General features: G+C 35.9%; 2 protein-coding genes across 2 annotated transcripts in view; one reads left to right on the plus strand and one right to left on the minus strand.

Annotated features, from left to right (window-relative positions):
* LOC149949272 (protocadherin-15-like) overlaps positions 1-11056 on the minus strand; it is a 61937-nt gene extending 50881 nt beyond the window's left edge. Inside the window, exon 1 of the mRNA XM_090167724.1 lies at positions 11043-11056. The gene's annotated coding sequence lies outside the window, so the exon portion shown is untranslated. The remainder of the gene's footprint in view (positions 1-11042) is intronic.
* Positions 11057-11951: 895 nt separating this feature from the next.
* On the plus strand, positions 11952-14825 carry Taf6 (TBP-associated factor 6). Its single transcript, XM_090167714.1, has 11 exons — positions 11952-12207; positions 12359-12445; positions 12517-12670; positions 12748-12804; positions 12887-13056; positions 13120-13185; positions 13249-13428; positions 13491-13615; positions 13688-13946; positions 14006-14185; positions 14272-14825. Exons 1-11 carry the CDS (start codon positions 12049-12051, stop codon positions 14734-14736), a joined length of 1902 nt encoding a protein of 633 aa, XP_090023840.1. The 5' UTR covers positions 11952-12048; the 3' UTR covers positions 14737-14825.
* The last annotated feature ends 2157 nt before the right edge of the window (positions 14826-16982 follow it).

The raw sequence follows: 16982 nt of genomic DNA on the forward strand, positions 1-16982 counted from the left end.
CGTCAGTAATGACGTTAGTCATCGGAAAAACCGACTCTTCCAGCCGATGACTTCGCTGAGTAACCGATGACTATAGTGACGTCAAAACCGGAAACGCGAAAAAGCGTACAGTAGGAAACCGATGTCACCGATTAGTAATCGGTGAGTCCGATGAGCTTCCCTACGTCATCAATAACGCAGTTCAAAGTATAGATATATGCACCAAGAATAAATATATAATATTTGTAATTTGAGCAAGAATGAACCGTTCAATAACACCATTTTGCTGGTGTAGATTTCTTACTAATACGCGAGGGTTAACAGTTTCAATCATCTGTTTGCGGATCTTAATTATTTTAAAATGATTAAGAATTTAGGTTCACGTTAAAAATGGTTACCTGCCTTGTTAAAAATTGTTCGATTAGTTCAATTAGAAAGAGAGACCGAATATTGTCATTTTATTCGATACCGAAGGTAATTGTAAAAGGGATCACCACAAAGGCCTAATGTGATAAACTTTGCTAACCTCTTTTCGTAGATATTCCTGTCGTCATTTCCTATTTATTTAAATAACCTGGGTTTAAAATCTTATCTGGTTTTGCTTAAGGCCCATAACGATATTATTTGAAAAACTTTAAAGCATAAAAATCTAATTTTCGTCAGTTTTGTCGCTTCAATGAGATAACAAACAAAATGGATACCTATTTAGTAGCTATCGGCGAAATGTTTTAAGTTTCCATGGAGACCATAGGCCCCTCCCTTCGATGCCAACTATGTATAGTTGCGGCCACATATTCTTTGTTAACCTAAATACGTTCTTGAGCTATAGTCTGGCCGCTTTTGTTTAAAAGTGTTCCCGTTATTATTTCATTCCTTTCATTTGTATTCGACGTGCATATTTACTTGTAGAAAAAGTCTTTGGATCCGGCTTCTTCTGGGAGGAAATTATTATTGATATATTGAGAAGATTAATGTGCCCGGGGTTCAATTGATGAAAGAAGCGGTTTATGCGGTCCATGGGAAAATTGCGATGATTTATTAGACGTCACTTTCGCGAATTTAGCTGCAGTGGGATATATTCAAATTAATCTTCTACGTTTATTGGATTGCTCGCTTGTGATTTTGAGAAATTCATGGTGTGACTTTAGTTAAAAATTTATTTAATTTGTACAGTTGATGTTCCATAAAATTGCTGCATTTGGGTATTTACATAAGTTAATGATACCTTATGGTATTTATAAGTGAGATCTAGTTAAAAATTATTTGAGTTAAAATATTTAAAAAAAAAGTAATAAACTCAAGTCAAATAGTTAACAAGTTAACAAATAAACTAAATTACATGGTTGCCACAGTTTTTTCAGATACAAATTCCCAAACTTTTCTAGATATTTTCCTCGCCATTTTCAGAGATTTTCCTTGACTTATTTTACGTCAAACTTTGTCAATTTTAACCTATTTGCAATCAAAATTAAACTCCCTGATTTTTCCAGAAATTCCAGGTTTTCCAAGTACTGTGATAGCCCTGTTCTAACGACGTAAAAGGTTTTTCTGATGTAAGAATTTTGGAAAGTTAGAAGTTTTCTTCCAAAACATTTAAAAAAATCATCGGGAGCATTCGAAGGTACATGTTTCCATTAATAAGTCTCTCGTCACAGATATATTTCAAACCTCTGATAAAAACATAATACAAAAAATTCGTTATATGTTGAAAACAGCGAAACGATCTAAAACGAAAGCTAGAAAATACGGCAAATTTTTTTTCAACATGCTCATAAACCAATGGAAAAAAATTCGTGTACATTTTGGTCGTTAACGAAAAAGTCTCCCATGCGAAATTTCTGTTATTTTTTCGGGCGTAGTTTCCGGCGGGGAGCGGGACGGATATGCGGATCCCTGGTCCATGGATGTCCCACCCAGCAACCACCTTCCCCACTGTCTCGTACGCAACAATAGCGTCCTTCGTCTCTCACCCTCCCCCAGGTTCAACTTAAATTTGAGAGCGTTCATTTAGGGCTTCCGCCGAGGCTATTATCAAAGCAACAGCCAGCGAACAAGAAATGGACCTCTCTCACTCCATTGGAAGATGACAGTGAAAGTACGAGGCTATTCGCGCTTGGAGTTCCCATAGGCAAGCCGCTAATTTAGGATGACGTCGAAGCAGCGCGTAAACTAACATTGTTGTTTTTATACAACGGACCGTCTTTTCTTGGATAGTTTTTCGTGTGTTTCTTAGCATTCATTCGCCGTTTTACTGCCGGACCCGCAGTATGTGGGAGTTGCCGTGCTTTTCCCTCGGAAAATTATTTTTCGGTTTTTATTTTAACTATCAGAGGGACTATTAACTCTTAATGACTCTGTAATGATAGTTAGCTTTCCTTTGCGCGAGCTAATAACGTAGATGAAATGTTAAGAGTCGATTATTCATTTAATTTACGGTAGTTTATCGTTAGGCTAAGTTATCTTAAAAAGTTATGGCTTTAATATTTTAAATCTAACGTTAATTAAACATGGCGTAGATTAAATCTACAGACCCTTTGACCGCTTACACCACACAAATTCCCCTATTCTCCAAGTTAATTGCGCCATCACATTTATCCATTTAAATGTCTAAGGATCCATCTTTTGTTTGTCTATTGCTACCTTGCTGCGCCTGGAGAAATTGGCGGGGTTTATACTACTGTAAAACATAGCGCGTATTTTCAAAATAGTTGGCTGGACGCCGTCGTGGGCTAAAATCTCGGCTGTAAACCACGCCCAATTCTATAAAGATCATCAGGACCACCATATACATTCTAAGTGTACAAATATATAATTTTCTTCATTGACCTAAATTATCTTGGAAGTTAAAAACTATGTAGTAAGAATTAAGTATAACATATTTGCCAGAATACTAAACTTTCTCTAGATCGCTATCGACGTTGATAAAGTTTCGTTTTAAAAAAAAAACTAAAAATATGTTACTGAAAAGAATTCCAAGAAATCAGTCATTTCAACTTGTCAGTATCCGTTAATTAAACTGTCCATCTGTTTTGGTATTTCCTTCGTCGGAACTAATTAATTTACTTCGAATTGAAAAAAGAAAATTGGAACGCTTTTTAATTAAAGGTAGCGTAAAGTTTGGCCTCAAACGGAATTCCGCGTACTTTGATTCGGCCGACACACAGAAGGCTATTCAAGGTATCACGCGCTATAATCTTTCGGTTGAACTGTTAACGCGGACACAGAAGATCAGTCACTAAAATCGCGCGTCTTCAATTAACGAGACGAACACGCTTCAGTCCACATTCATCACGTAAAACTTTAAAATAGCAGACACTTCATTTCAAATTGTACGAAAAATAGCTTAATTTTTCTAAGGACCCAATTCCCTAATACATCTACCATTATAAAGTGCGTGTTATAAAGACGAATTACAGACTAGTGTTATATCTATTAAGAAAAGACTTTTTCCAATACACGAATGGTTTTTACAACTGGAATCAAGACTCATGCCTAATATCCAATATTCTGTTTGGTTAAATTTTTTTTATTGTAATTGGATCAAATATAACACATTTTTGGCTAAATTTATATATTGTAATTGAATCAAATATAACACATTTTTGGCTAAATTTATATATTGTAATTGAATCAAATATAACACATTTTTGGCTAAATTTATATATTGTAATTGGATCAAATATAACACATTTTTGGCTAAATTTATACATTGTAATTGGATCAAATATAACACATTTTTGGCTAAATTATATATATTGTAATTGAAACAAACATAACACATTTTTGGCTAAATTTTATATTTTTATTGGATCAAATATTAAACATTTTGCGCTAAATTATATATTGTAATTGGATCAAATCGATAATGTAGTATCTTTAGTAATCAGGTGTACAAATGATAGGAAATCATTTAAGAAAATCACTGGAAATCATCGAAATGTTATGCGAAATCAGAGGAAATCACAGAATGATTTTCGAATATCATTAATCAGGTGCACAAAGATTGTACGAGTGACTTTCCCCTCGGATCAAATAAACCACATTTGTGTCCCCAAATTTCGATGAAAGTCAAATTTGGATCTGCACAATTTTGGATATTATTTTGAAATCAAATTTGTTCCAGCATTTCCGTAAGGATTTTCTGGAAAACTTAAGTACTTCAGAAGGTATACATGTTTAATTTTTAATACTCTTTCTCCGGGGATGTGTTTAAACCACTTGAGGTCCCTGTGCCCAATGTTATTTTGCGGGCCCTAGGCAAGATTTTAAGAGGATTAGGATAGTATTTTTCTCGAAAGTAGGCCGTCATATATAAATGGTCAGGCCTCTTAAAGGCCTTACTCTGTCTTTCACTGGAAGGTGGCTCGCTGCAAGACACATGTGCTATGCAAGCAGCCAGCTACCAGTGAAAGACAGTGTAAACCGAATAACTATGTAGTCGGCCTTTAAACTCGATTTGCGGGACCGCAATTAAAATCAAAAGTAGGCTATAGCCTACTTAGCCTACCCCTGAATTATCGGCTTATTCGCCTAGGCTTAAAATAATCCCTAATATATAATAAGTCATAACCATAAAGATATAATAAAACACATTGAATATTTCTGGACAGACGAAGTAAGCGACCCTATTAACCAACGGTCAGAGCGAAACGTTTAAAAGTCCCCCTCGATTAGAAAAGGCTATTCCCCAAGAGTGCGGTTTCAACAAACGGATACATTGAGTGGAGAGGAGGGGGAAGCAGCCCCACATCCTCAAATCCCCACAGTTCTATCGTTAACGGACGTAACCGCCATTAAGTACTCGAGCCGGCTCGCGTACGTAAACTGTTTATGCGACCTAAACAAACTGTACCCCCTCCGGGGTCAACGACGGAACTGTCGAGTGACTATTAAGACGCCGAGAACGCGATATATGCCTTTTGATTCACGCTAAGCGCTTTATCGGTACGACAAGCTCGTAACGAACATTCTCGTGTCACGCCACTTACTATAAAGTTGTTCTCCACTCTGTGTATACTAACCGCGTGGTTAGATAGATGCGTAGCTCTTACACGTAGGATGATCGGCGGCGGTGTCAGATGGAATACCGGGGGTATTGAGAGCGGTATAATAGTTTACTTCCTGCATCAAGTATAAAGTTATAATTATGGCCCTGACGATCCCGATCGATATATCGATTTACAAGGCCGTTTGTTCATTGCTAACTAACACGAATAGGCAGCACTGGGTGGCACTTGAAACCAAGGAGCAACAAACACAGCAACCCACACAAGGAGAACGCAACACGTCATAAGTAGTGCATTTTCTTGTGTACATTTTTCATTGGTTAGACGCTTTAGCGCCTGCTGCCGTCGGAAGGGGAAAATTCAGAAATTGTCTTTCCCCTTTCCGTAAAACGTTCAGCGAAAAGGTTCGTCCAATGAAATTCGTACACAACACTGCGTTAGCGTATTTAAAGGCTAGCTGCGTTCTCCTAATTGAAACAGAGCTGAGATTTTCTTTTAGCTGGACTTTGCTCTTTAAAGGTATCCCGTTACGAGGGGGGAGGGAAAACGTCACCAGCCTGTGCTTCTTAAGGAACCAATGAGATACCTGCCCGACATGATGGACTTGCAAAGGGAGGAGCTTACTGTTAGAGCGTGGGGTGGATTGAGAGAAACGCTAAAATCGTCTTTACATTGAAAAATCGTCTGCTAAGACGCGTTACGAATTGTTTTAATGTAACTAGCGCCAATCACCTCTGGTGACAGAAATATATGTTCACTATCCCTTTGAAATTTTAAAATATAAACCAGTGTGTAAAACTACGCAAAAAGTTGGCTGATTTAAAACAATTTGATTTAAATCATAATTTTTGGAAAATCATTGATTTAAATCATATAATGTATTTTAATGTAGGAGTAAAAAATGACCAAAATAGTAAAATACATATAAAACATGATCAAACTAAAATATTAAATAGTGATTAAATTCAATTAAGAATGGATTTAATTCAAAATTAGCTAACTCATAAAAGTAAAATATCCGGAAATTATATAGCCATAAATTGTATAAAAATCCGTAAATTCAATAAAATCCAAAAAAATCCGATTTAGTGTTGTAAGTAGGAAAATGACCGAGGCCTTTTTTCCGGAAAATTTTCCGTATTTTTCGGCAAAAAATTAAAAAAACTAATTCCATGATAAGTCCCATATATTGTTTGCAAATTGAAATAAAGCGTCATTTTCGCCTCATTTTTTCGAATCTAAAAGTCAAACTAAACCTCTACTAAACTGATTAACAATGTAACACTATTAATGTTTTGTAGTATGTTTACTGATATTAGACATTTTATATCGATAAATAGTTAAAAACATTAAAAACCCTTAAAAAATCATTTATGTTTCCATTTTCTATTTTTCCGATTTGCGGAAAATTTTATTTTCCTGGAAAATTAACAACATTAATTAGATTTTTATAAAAAAAAATAAAAAAGTGCCAACCCTGGCCAAATTTAATTAATTTAATCATTAATAATAACCCATAACTTCCCAATCACGCGTCTAGAACAGGGTTAAAGCTATTAAAGTTTTTTTAAGATGGTTAAAAAATAAATCTTCCCCGCCCAAAGATTCAGGATCTAAATGCCAAGAGGGTTAAAAAAATACTGACAACTTAGAAAATAAATCAGCCTTTTTACAGCGGCTGACAACTCTGACGAATTACAACGAGACTAGTAAGGAACAATATGTAGAAAAATATACGCTTTCCAAGAAATAAATCTTTGGGTTAGGCAACCACTATACGGAACAAATGTGAAAATATCAAAAGTGGATGGCTGGGTGGGGAGGACCAGAAACAATTGAACACGCATTCTATTCTGCCTCGATGAAATTGTCCCAAAACTAGTACTACACCATTATTTCAAATATTTTGATCAGAAAATATTGTTTCGTGGTTAAAGTAGTCTTGTCACATTTCATTTTTTTCCAATAATATAAACTGACATACATTTATTCTGTTTTAAATCCCCATGTCCACGTCACTACTTATTAAGTTTAAATACCGATTAAGTCATAAAATATACTCCCTTTAAACAATTTAAATGTATTTAAAAATTTATAAAAATTTAAAATTATAACCGGATGTCCAATAGGTGTTTCCATAAAATAAAACAATAAAAAAATTAAACTATAAAATATTTTGCTCCACTTCACGAGCTTAAGCTTTTTAGTACTTCATTGGCCCGCGCGTTTCGCACGTGGACTTCAAATTCCAAAATCTTTATCGACTCGAGCGTGCGCTCTACAACTTCAATAACTATATAGCTAATAACGTAGAAAAAATTAACTCGTGACCTCCCGTATTTTATAGAAACATCTTTTCTTTAAATATTAAATTTAGCGACTAAAGTTCAACAAAACGATATAAAAATTAGTATAAAATATTCAAATTTAATTAAAAATTTAAAAAATGCTTAGAGGCAAAAAATACGTACAACATTTAGAAAATCTAATAGAGGCAAGAATTTAACAGCGAAATACAAATTTTACATTCAATAAAACAAAAAATTAAATATCCCGACCAAACCTAAATTATAGTTCTTAAACTGTATAATCCCAAACATTAAAAATAAGGTATTATTCGATGCCACCCAGCCCGTAGAAAATACTGGTAAATGCCACCCTTTTGTAAGAATATCCCATTATATCCAGCGGAATCACCCGGGGCTGTCCCTTATAAACCTAGCCATTATTTGATATGCTGTTGGACTTTATGGTACACACGCCCGCATTACAGGAGGGGGATGTAGGAGACGGGCGGGGGGGGTGAAATTATTTCTTTTGTGGGCGCAGTCTCAAATAAAAGCCGTTCTGATATTTCATTTTATTTCAATCTCCTCTTCTTTTTTGACACCGGTCTTATATAAAGCAATTAGAGCTTGCCCTAAGCGCCACAGAAATAAGGTCAAACAGAGTGGATGAAGAAAATATCACAACCAAAAGAAACTCTCTCTCTTTGCAAGCTTGTTGTCTGTTCCTTTTTTATACGGATTATCATTTTTTTCTTCTGAAAAGGGATTTAACCGGAACATTTTGTGATTTTCAAGTGCCCTAAAGCCTTTTTCGTTTTGTTAGATACATTGGAACATAAATATATATCCTTGTTTGGCAAATTATAAAAAAAGGGTTTGGAATTCGTAATATATTATTTCCTTATATTGCTATTATTATAAAAATAAATGATTTTTAATGTGGGCGTAATTATTATTTTATACATGCCAAAAAATTAAATATCGGTGTTTATAAATATTATATTTAAGATATTATAAGTCGACAATTTAAAGTTCCCTGTTACAAGAAATAATAAAGTTGATAGACAGACAATAATGTTGTAGCATACTCCTTGAAAGAAATTCTAATAAATTCCATATAGCTCTATAGAGACTTCTTTAGAAATTCCGAGAAATAATTTAGAGCTATTTAGAAACTTCTATGAATATTCTAAAAAGTCCTTTAGAGCTCTTTAGCGATTTCTATATAAATTCTAATCAATACTATAGAGACTTCTATGGAAATTCTAAACTTCTATGGAAAAAAATCCTTTAGAGTTCTTTAGAGACTTTATTAGTTTTAGAGAAATACATAATTTTTTTTTCTAAAGAAAAACTTTCAGAGAAAGTCCTTCTAAAGGTTTTCTATAGACTAATTGTTCTAAAATAATACAACGCTCTAGCTATTCTATAGTAGTGATATAGTTTTTCTATAGTAATTGTTTTTTTTTATCCATTGAAACTTTTCGTGGGCAAACTAGACAAGTAGCCCGTATGAATTTTCATAAAGATGATGAACCCGAGAGTTGCAACAGAAGAAAGCAACAGCTTCGACCAGTGCACGAATTAGAACAATGATCTTTACGCAACACGGACAACGCTTATCTTCGGAATAAAAAGTAGCTGAAGTTCGCGTTTGTTCTACAAACTTTAAACAATACAATACGGTAGCTAGGATAGAATACGAAAATCCAAATCTAAACGCTTCAAAACTTAAAAACTAACTTTTTCACGAAAGTGTAACGTATCACGAAATAAGCTTTTCAAACAATTTCGCAATTACTGGCTGCAAACGCCGCTAAACGAGGAAATCGTGTACCAAAGGCTTATATTGTCCGAAAAGCGACACTGTAAACTTTGGGTCAACGTGCTTGAAATTGAAAGTTTATATACAACGCCGTAATAATAATAAACAAAAAAAATGATAAAAATTGGAATATTTAGGTCAAAATAGAAATTAAGCGCATGGCGTCTAAAATTCAAACAAGAAATAATCCGAGAGCGTTCTCAGAAACCTTCTCGCACGCGACCCGATGGTCATTTGAATGCGTTGACCATTACCAAAAAGTGGTTCATATATATAGAGAAGGGAGGGATACCGAAAAATCGATAGAAATGTTCACACGCGACTGACGAAAATGGGGTTAACTAAGTTTTGAAAAAAAAAGGTAAGCTAATTCAACTCAAATAAGCCGCGTTCACACTAGACACTTTGGAAACGTTTTAAAACGGTTTCGAAAGATCAAATTAAATATTTTCGATGTCAACTGTATTAATAGGCATCCGATAAATACATTCGACATCAAAATTTTACAATTCCATCTTTCGAAACGGTTTCAAAACGTTTCCAAAGTGTCTAGTGTGAACGCGGCTATATTGTTATGACGCTCTATTAAGCTTAAAATCGAAATACACAGTTTATCCATATAATTGAACTGTAAAAACACTCAAATAAGAACTGGAGATTTCTTTAATCTGCCCGTGAGAAAAATCAGTTTTACTTGGAAAGGAATCGAACGAGCGACTTTTGGGTTACACTCTCATGCAGTACCACTTCTAATGGACTACGTCCACTTTTTAGAGAACTCAATCGAGGTACATTTGTCCTGTTGTTAAATAAACAAAATTTTAACTGTTCCTTGACATCCTTTAGTCATGAATTATACATTTACGGATGGTGTACAAGTTAGTGGCGTAGCCAGGGGGGAATAATGTACAATTGGTTTTTTTTTCAATTGTGCGTCCCCATCCCCGAACTAAAATCTTACCTACGCTACTGGTGCAAGCCTTTACCTTCGACTGTACTAAAGTGCTTACGTGACTGATTACATATTTAGCATTGACAAACGCTGTACACAGTTTCACAATACCGTAATAGTTGTACAGAATTTCAGAAAGTCTTTACTGGTTACCCCCTCGATTCCTCTCATTTAAGATTCATTTGTGTAATAAAAGCGATTTACACGGGTATACACACCATGTGAGCAATGAAACGAACGTTATTAGAAGAAAACCCAATTCTCTTAAAGTCTTACGGTACGGTCTTACTCCTCGTGTATAAATATAGTTTGTTCTACTGCCGCTGTGAAAACATCTCCCGATTGCTCCACTGAACGATATATTTTCGATCTCTTTGCATAATGCGGGTTGATAATGTGACACAAAACGCAATTCTTTTGCCGGCGGATAATTAACAGCCAAGGGCAACTCGTCGAAATAAACGCTACGTTTTCCTGGTCCCGTTAAACCCGTTGCGTTCAAACAAAAATAATATAACCCGGTACTTTTGAGTAGTTGCTTTGGGCGATATCTTCAAAAACGGAACCGATTACGACGTACGTGTTGAATATTAAAAATGTGACATTTTATTTCGCGAAATAATGCCAACTAAAATGGAGTTAAAGTTATCGATTAGGTCTTATTTTTACACAGTCAACGAACTTTTAACGCAAAATAGACTCGAATTTTTAACGAGCACCTGGCAAAAAGTGACAGGATAGTGGATAGTTACATCCATTAATACGCTTCGGACAAAGATTTATAAACATACCTTCTCCTCGACATAATTTGCACATTAATGAAATAACCGCGCTACTCTTCTAAGTTAATAATTAATTTGATTGCTTTAATAAATGTCGTTAAATAAAATCTTTTGACGGAAAACCCGCTAAATATAAACAAATCTGTAACACACCTCATCTTAATTGTTTTTACAATGAAATATTTAAAAAGATAAAGATTTGAAACTTACGGTTTTATTTTATTCCACGGTAATCCAGTTGGGAAGTCCAAATGAAGTCACACTTTAGCAGCAAAATTCACCTTGCTACGTCGAAACTTAAGGAGCCCATTATAGCTGTTGGTAAAATCCTATGTACCTTTTTCGCACAGATGTACCCACTGGGGCACCTTGACGCGCACCAATCCTGTATTTCGTTATTATCTCCTATATAAATGACTAAAAAAACACAATGGTTCTTTTCCCAAGTCGGTTTTATGTAAAGGAATTCTCAGGCATAGAAATGAAGCCAGGGGTGAGGGAATAAACTATTCAACAACGTTTATTATGGAAGACGCTTTTCCCTTCTCTACGACCATCTGCTCATGTGGGGTGAGAACCAAATAATACCGAAAGAAATGAGGAGTTTTCCGCGGAAGTCGAGTTACCCAAACGTTGCCTTAGCAACGCCGCTTATTCATCCCCTTTAATTTACCCTCCCTTAAAAGTCGACGATCCGTGAAACTAGCGACACCATTGCCATCTAACTAAAAAATTTATAACTTTCTTTTCATTGTCCTTTTTAAAATGGGCGAAGGGTTACGAGTGACATAACTCCCCATTATTAACAAAACTTTTAATTTAAAGTTTATGATAGTCATGTAATTTTAGTTTAAAATGCCCAAAGGTAGATGATTCCGCGATTTCATAGCGGAACTGCCCGTCGAAAAAACGAGTATTTTAAAGAGATAATTGTACAAATAATTTTTTACTATGTCCCCGACAACTCAATGACATTCTAAATATTGAAATATAGTAGTTATGTCAGTTCTAAAATAAATTTATGGGTTGTAAATTCATGGTTATAACAATCTTACCCGGCTATTTTACTCTTATTACGATTTAATTATGGTTATGGGTTATTTAATATTATAGCTGCCTTAGTCATAAGTTCAAAAAAAATCAAGAAAATTATTGCCCGTAAAATTCTGGCAAACCTATACAAAAACCGACGGTGGACGCGGCGCGGCAGCAATAAATGCTAATAATGGCATCAAACGATCCAAAAGTTAGTAGTAACTTATCGCAAGAATCTGTTAAAGTTATTGCGGAATCTATCGGAATATCAAATCTATCCGATGAAGCTACCAAAATAATTGCTGAGGATATTACGTATCGTTTAAAAGTTATAACTCAGGTTAGTTCATTAAGCCTTTGTAATGGGGTACACTGCTCTGCTTGAACTTGGATTATTAATTAACAAATTATTAATCAAAGTTCAAGCAGAGCAGTATACCCCACTACAAAGGCTTGAACTTACTATTATTTTATAAAAAATAAAAAAATAGGATGCTCAAAAATTTATGGGTCATGCACGGAGAAGGAAACTTAGTACTTCGGATTTTGACCAAGCTGTTAAAGTTAAAAATACTGAGGTACTTGTTTTTCGCACTTTTGTATAATCGCTTCAAAGTTCATGGTATCCTAAACATTTTCATCATTTCAGCCTTTATATGGATTTTCGGCTCAAGATTACATACCATTTCGGTTTGCTTCGGGTGGTGGTAGAGAGCTTTTCTTCCTTGAAGAGAAAGATATGGATTTATCCGAAATTATTAGCACCCAAATGCCGAAACTCCCTTTGGATGTTTCCGTTCGAGGCATGTTGTTCTGAAAATAACCATGATGTACTGATTGATATTAACTGTATCACTGGTAACGGGTACTATATTTATAGCTCACTGGCTAAGTATCGAAGGAGTACAACCTACCATTCCAGAAAATCCTCCACCTGGTAAGTTACTTTTAACATATTCTTGTATCTTTGCCAGGTTGTAGAAAATAACCCATAGTTTTTACTATTTTGGTTATCGTAGTATCAAAGGATCAACAAAGAGTAGAAAGTATAGATCCTGCCTCAAAATTACACAAAGGCGCCACCCTGAGCCCCAAGACTGGAAAACCACCTATAGGATCAAAACTGGATCATAAGAAACACGTTGAAGTTGTTAGAGTTAAACAACTGGCGACTCATGAGTTATCAGTGGTATGTGGTTAAGTAATATTATCGCAAAGCAATTAAGTAACCACAAACAATTAAACATTACAGGAACAACAATTATACTATAAAGAAATTACCGAGGCCTGCGTTGGATCGGACGAATCTAGGAGAGCCGTATGTTTTGATATCTATAATATCTAACTACAATTTTATTCTAATAAACTTTGTCCTCAAAAGGAAGCTTTACAAAGTTTGGCCTCTGATCCTGGTCTACATCAAATGGTTCCTCGTCTATGCACTTTTATTTCAGAAGGGGTTAAAGTTAACGTTGTTCAAAATAATTTGGCTCTACTTATATATTTAATGAGAATGGTTAAAGCACTGTTAGACAACCAAACTCTATATTTAGAAAAATACGTAAGTAAACATCTTAAAATGTTTCAACCAAAATATGGAATTATAAATTGTATATTTTTCAGCTTCATGAACTAATACCGTCAGTAGGAACTTGTATTGTTAGTAAACAGCTTTGTACCCGACCCGATGTGGATAATCATTGGGCGTTAAGAGATTTTGCATCCAGACTAATGGCTCAAATATGCAAGTAAGATTTGCGTCGGAAAGTAAATAATTAAATATATTGAATGCGTAACTAACATAATTTTTTCCACCTCAGGAACTTCAATACCAGCACTAACAGCATACAAACGCGTATTACCAGAATGTTTAGTAGAGCCCTATCTAACGAAAAACTACCATTAGCATCACATTATGGTGCAATATCGGGTCTATCAGAATTAGGTCCGGAAGTAATAAGGTCATTTGTGGTACCACGCGTCAAATATCTTGGGGAGAGGGTGAAACAATGCTTGGAAGGATCCGTTATGAATAGTGCGGATAAAAGTGCGGCGGAACACATTAAACAATTACTATTGGTAAGCATTAACTATCCGAAAGCAAATTACAAATTACATTGTTTCTTTTACGTAATTAGAGAACCTTAGCTCCAGTATTAAAAGTCAGTCGTCAACCACCAGACAACATGGATGACTATAGAAGCGATTTTGGCTATTTGGGGAACTTAATTCATGGTTCAGTGGTTCGCGCCCGCCAACAATCAACACCGACCATAACAACGACACCGCCTAGCAGACCAACGGTGACCCTCACCCAGGTAAAAATGTAATTGTAGTGCTTAAACTTCAATCAATTTAATTTTTATTTAAAAGTTGGCCTAAATAGTAAAAACACATTGTCTAGTCTCGAGTATTCAACAACCCAACGAGGACCTCTACCGTAATGAGTTTGCCACCGCGACAAACACCTCCACCACCTTCACCGTCTCCCACTCCGCAAAAATACGTCTTTGTAGCTTCGAACGCGAGACCGGGAACCCCAATTTCCACTCTACCTCAGAGCCCCCTGATGACTACCGGTGGAAATATCTCCAGCATTGTTGGTTCTACTCAGAGTAGCGGTGGTTCGGCTCCGACTTTAGTGAAACTGGTTTCATCTGCCCCTTCTTCCAGCACCCTATCCAACAAAACCTCAGTTAGTTCGGCACCCATGACCAAATTAGTTGTAATGACACCAAATCAGGGTATCGGCGGGAATGGAAACAACCCATTGAGTGGCCTAGGCATGCGGAGCATAATAGCCCAGTCTGGAACTCCTGTATGTAGCCCTCTCATGCCTGACAGTTCTAATTATGACGGGGATAAATGAATGTTTTGTAATTTTTAAAAAATGGCCAAAATCAAGTCTTGTACATATTTCATTGCATGTAACTATTAAGGTCTCGTAATAAAGTAATATTTATCAATTCAAGTGTTATTGTTAATAACCAGGGATGATCCTAACCAGGGACGATCCTAGCAAGGGATTTGAAGGGACGCTTCTAACATGGATCGATCCTATAGAGGGACGATCCTTACAAGGGACCGCCCTCACTCTGAGCTCCCTTTACTAGGGACCTCTAGCACTAGTGACATCCCTCACTCGGGGCCTTCTTTACTATGGTCCTCCCTTACTTCGGACCTCTTTGGCGCGGGACCTCCCTTACCCAGGACCTTATTTACTTTCGTCCTGGATGCATCCGCGAACCAATCAATTTCACCCTTGGTTCCAAAAACTGTGTTGACAGTCCAGTCTAAGCGATCAATAAGATCGGTAAATGACCAGAATATTGTTGGAACAATTTGGTGTGGCTACATTCTCAATTAGCAGTCCTCCACCAACCGTTATGTAGTTACCAATAGGCACTCATAATTGCAACCGCCTCTATATAAAGATGGAGCGGTAGAATATTCAGGAGCACCTACAGAGGAGCACTTAGGGCTGTTCTCATAGCTCTTTGAATGCTAACACAGGCCAGCCTGTTTTTCAGTGTAGAAGCACTACCCTCAACCAGTAAAACCACTGCTGCATATATCGGCAAAATTGCACTACAGCGGCCTCATGTAATTTCGTGTTTTTTTTTGGTGGAGAATGTAGCACTTGACGCGTAGATTACGAAACTAATTTTTTTTGGGGCCGCAAATGATAATTAAATTAATTAACTTAATGTTAAAAATGTACTAATTTTAGGGAATTACCGTGTTTTTGTATTTGTGGGTGGCGGAGAATGTAGCACTTGACGCGTAGATTACGAAACTAATTTTTTTTGGGCCGCAAATGATAATTAAATTAATTAACTTAATGTTAAAAATGTAAAAATTTTAGGGAATTACCGTGTTTTTGTATTTTTGGGTGGCGGAGAATGTAGCACTTGACGCGTAGATTACGAAACTAATTTTTTTAGCCGCAAATGATAATTAAATTAATTAACTTAATGTTAAAAATGTACTAATTGTAGGAAATTACCGTGTTTTTGTATTTTTGGGTGGCGGAGAATGTAGCACTTGACGCGTTGATTACGAAACTTTTGTTTTTGGGTCGAAAATGATAATTAAATTAATTAACTTACATGTTAAAAAGTTAGTAGAGTGGAAACCTAAACAAACAGTAACAAGCCGTGGTGTAGGCGACAACCCGACGAAGATAATTACTTCCAAAACACGTAAAAGACGTTACTAAACTCCCCGTATTGGCGCCTGACGGCGCCGCGCACTCGCTTCGCTCAAGCGCTGGGGGCGCGCAGCGCCTCCCCAACCCCATACTAAAAAAAGCGATGGGCCATCTATAACGCGACCTAGAGGACAGTACCAAGCCTTACGCATCAAGTATATACTTTTAATCTCAACCAGAAACAAAGTGGCCCAATAATAGAAAACACCGAGAAAATGAACAAAAACTGTAAAAGATTTGATAAAGTACGGGAATATCACTTTGTGGCCCAAAAATACAAAACACCGAGAAAATGAACAAAAACTGTAACTGATTTTATACAAAAAGGGAATATCACGTGGAATTCATTAGGACACCGAAACTGTGTTGCCGGCGAACACACGACGGAAATAAGTACAACAAAACACGTGCAAATGCCCAAAAATTAGAAATTTAAAATTACATTAAAAAATTAAATACTCATTTGCGGCCAAAATAAAAATTACCCTCGGCATCTACGTGACAAGGTCTATCAGGCGCAACCAAAATTAATATAAAATTCAATGAAAATGAGAAATTTTTAAAATTAAAAAATTAAGTTAAACAATTAAATAATCATTTGCGGCCAAAATAAAAAATACCCTCGACATCTACGTGACAAGGTCTATCAGGCGCAACTAAAATTAATATCAAATTCGATGAGGCCGCTGTACTACACTTCACCCCATATATCCAATAAACAACATTTGGGCTAAGATCCCAAGATGAGATCAAGATGAGGCTTCAATGTTAGCTTACAGTCAAAAATGACACCGAGGTATTTTATCTCAGTTGACTTGACGAAAATGATCCCAAAGAATGAAATATCATTGAATATCCTGTACCTTCCTCCGAGTGAAGGGAACCAGGTGCGTCCTATCAGGATT

This window comes from Leiobunum rupestre, chromosome 3 (genome assembly GCF_980474605.1).
Source record: "Leiobunum rupestre chromosome 3, qqLeiRupe1.1.hap1, whole genome shotgun sequence".
Classification (NCBI taxonomy): domain Eukaryota; kingdom Metazoa; phylum Arthropoda; class Arachnida; order Opiliones; family Sclerosomatidae; genus Leiobunum; species Leiobunum rupestre.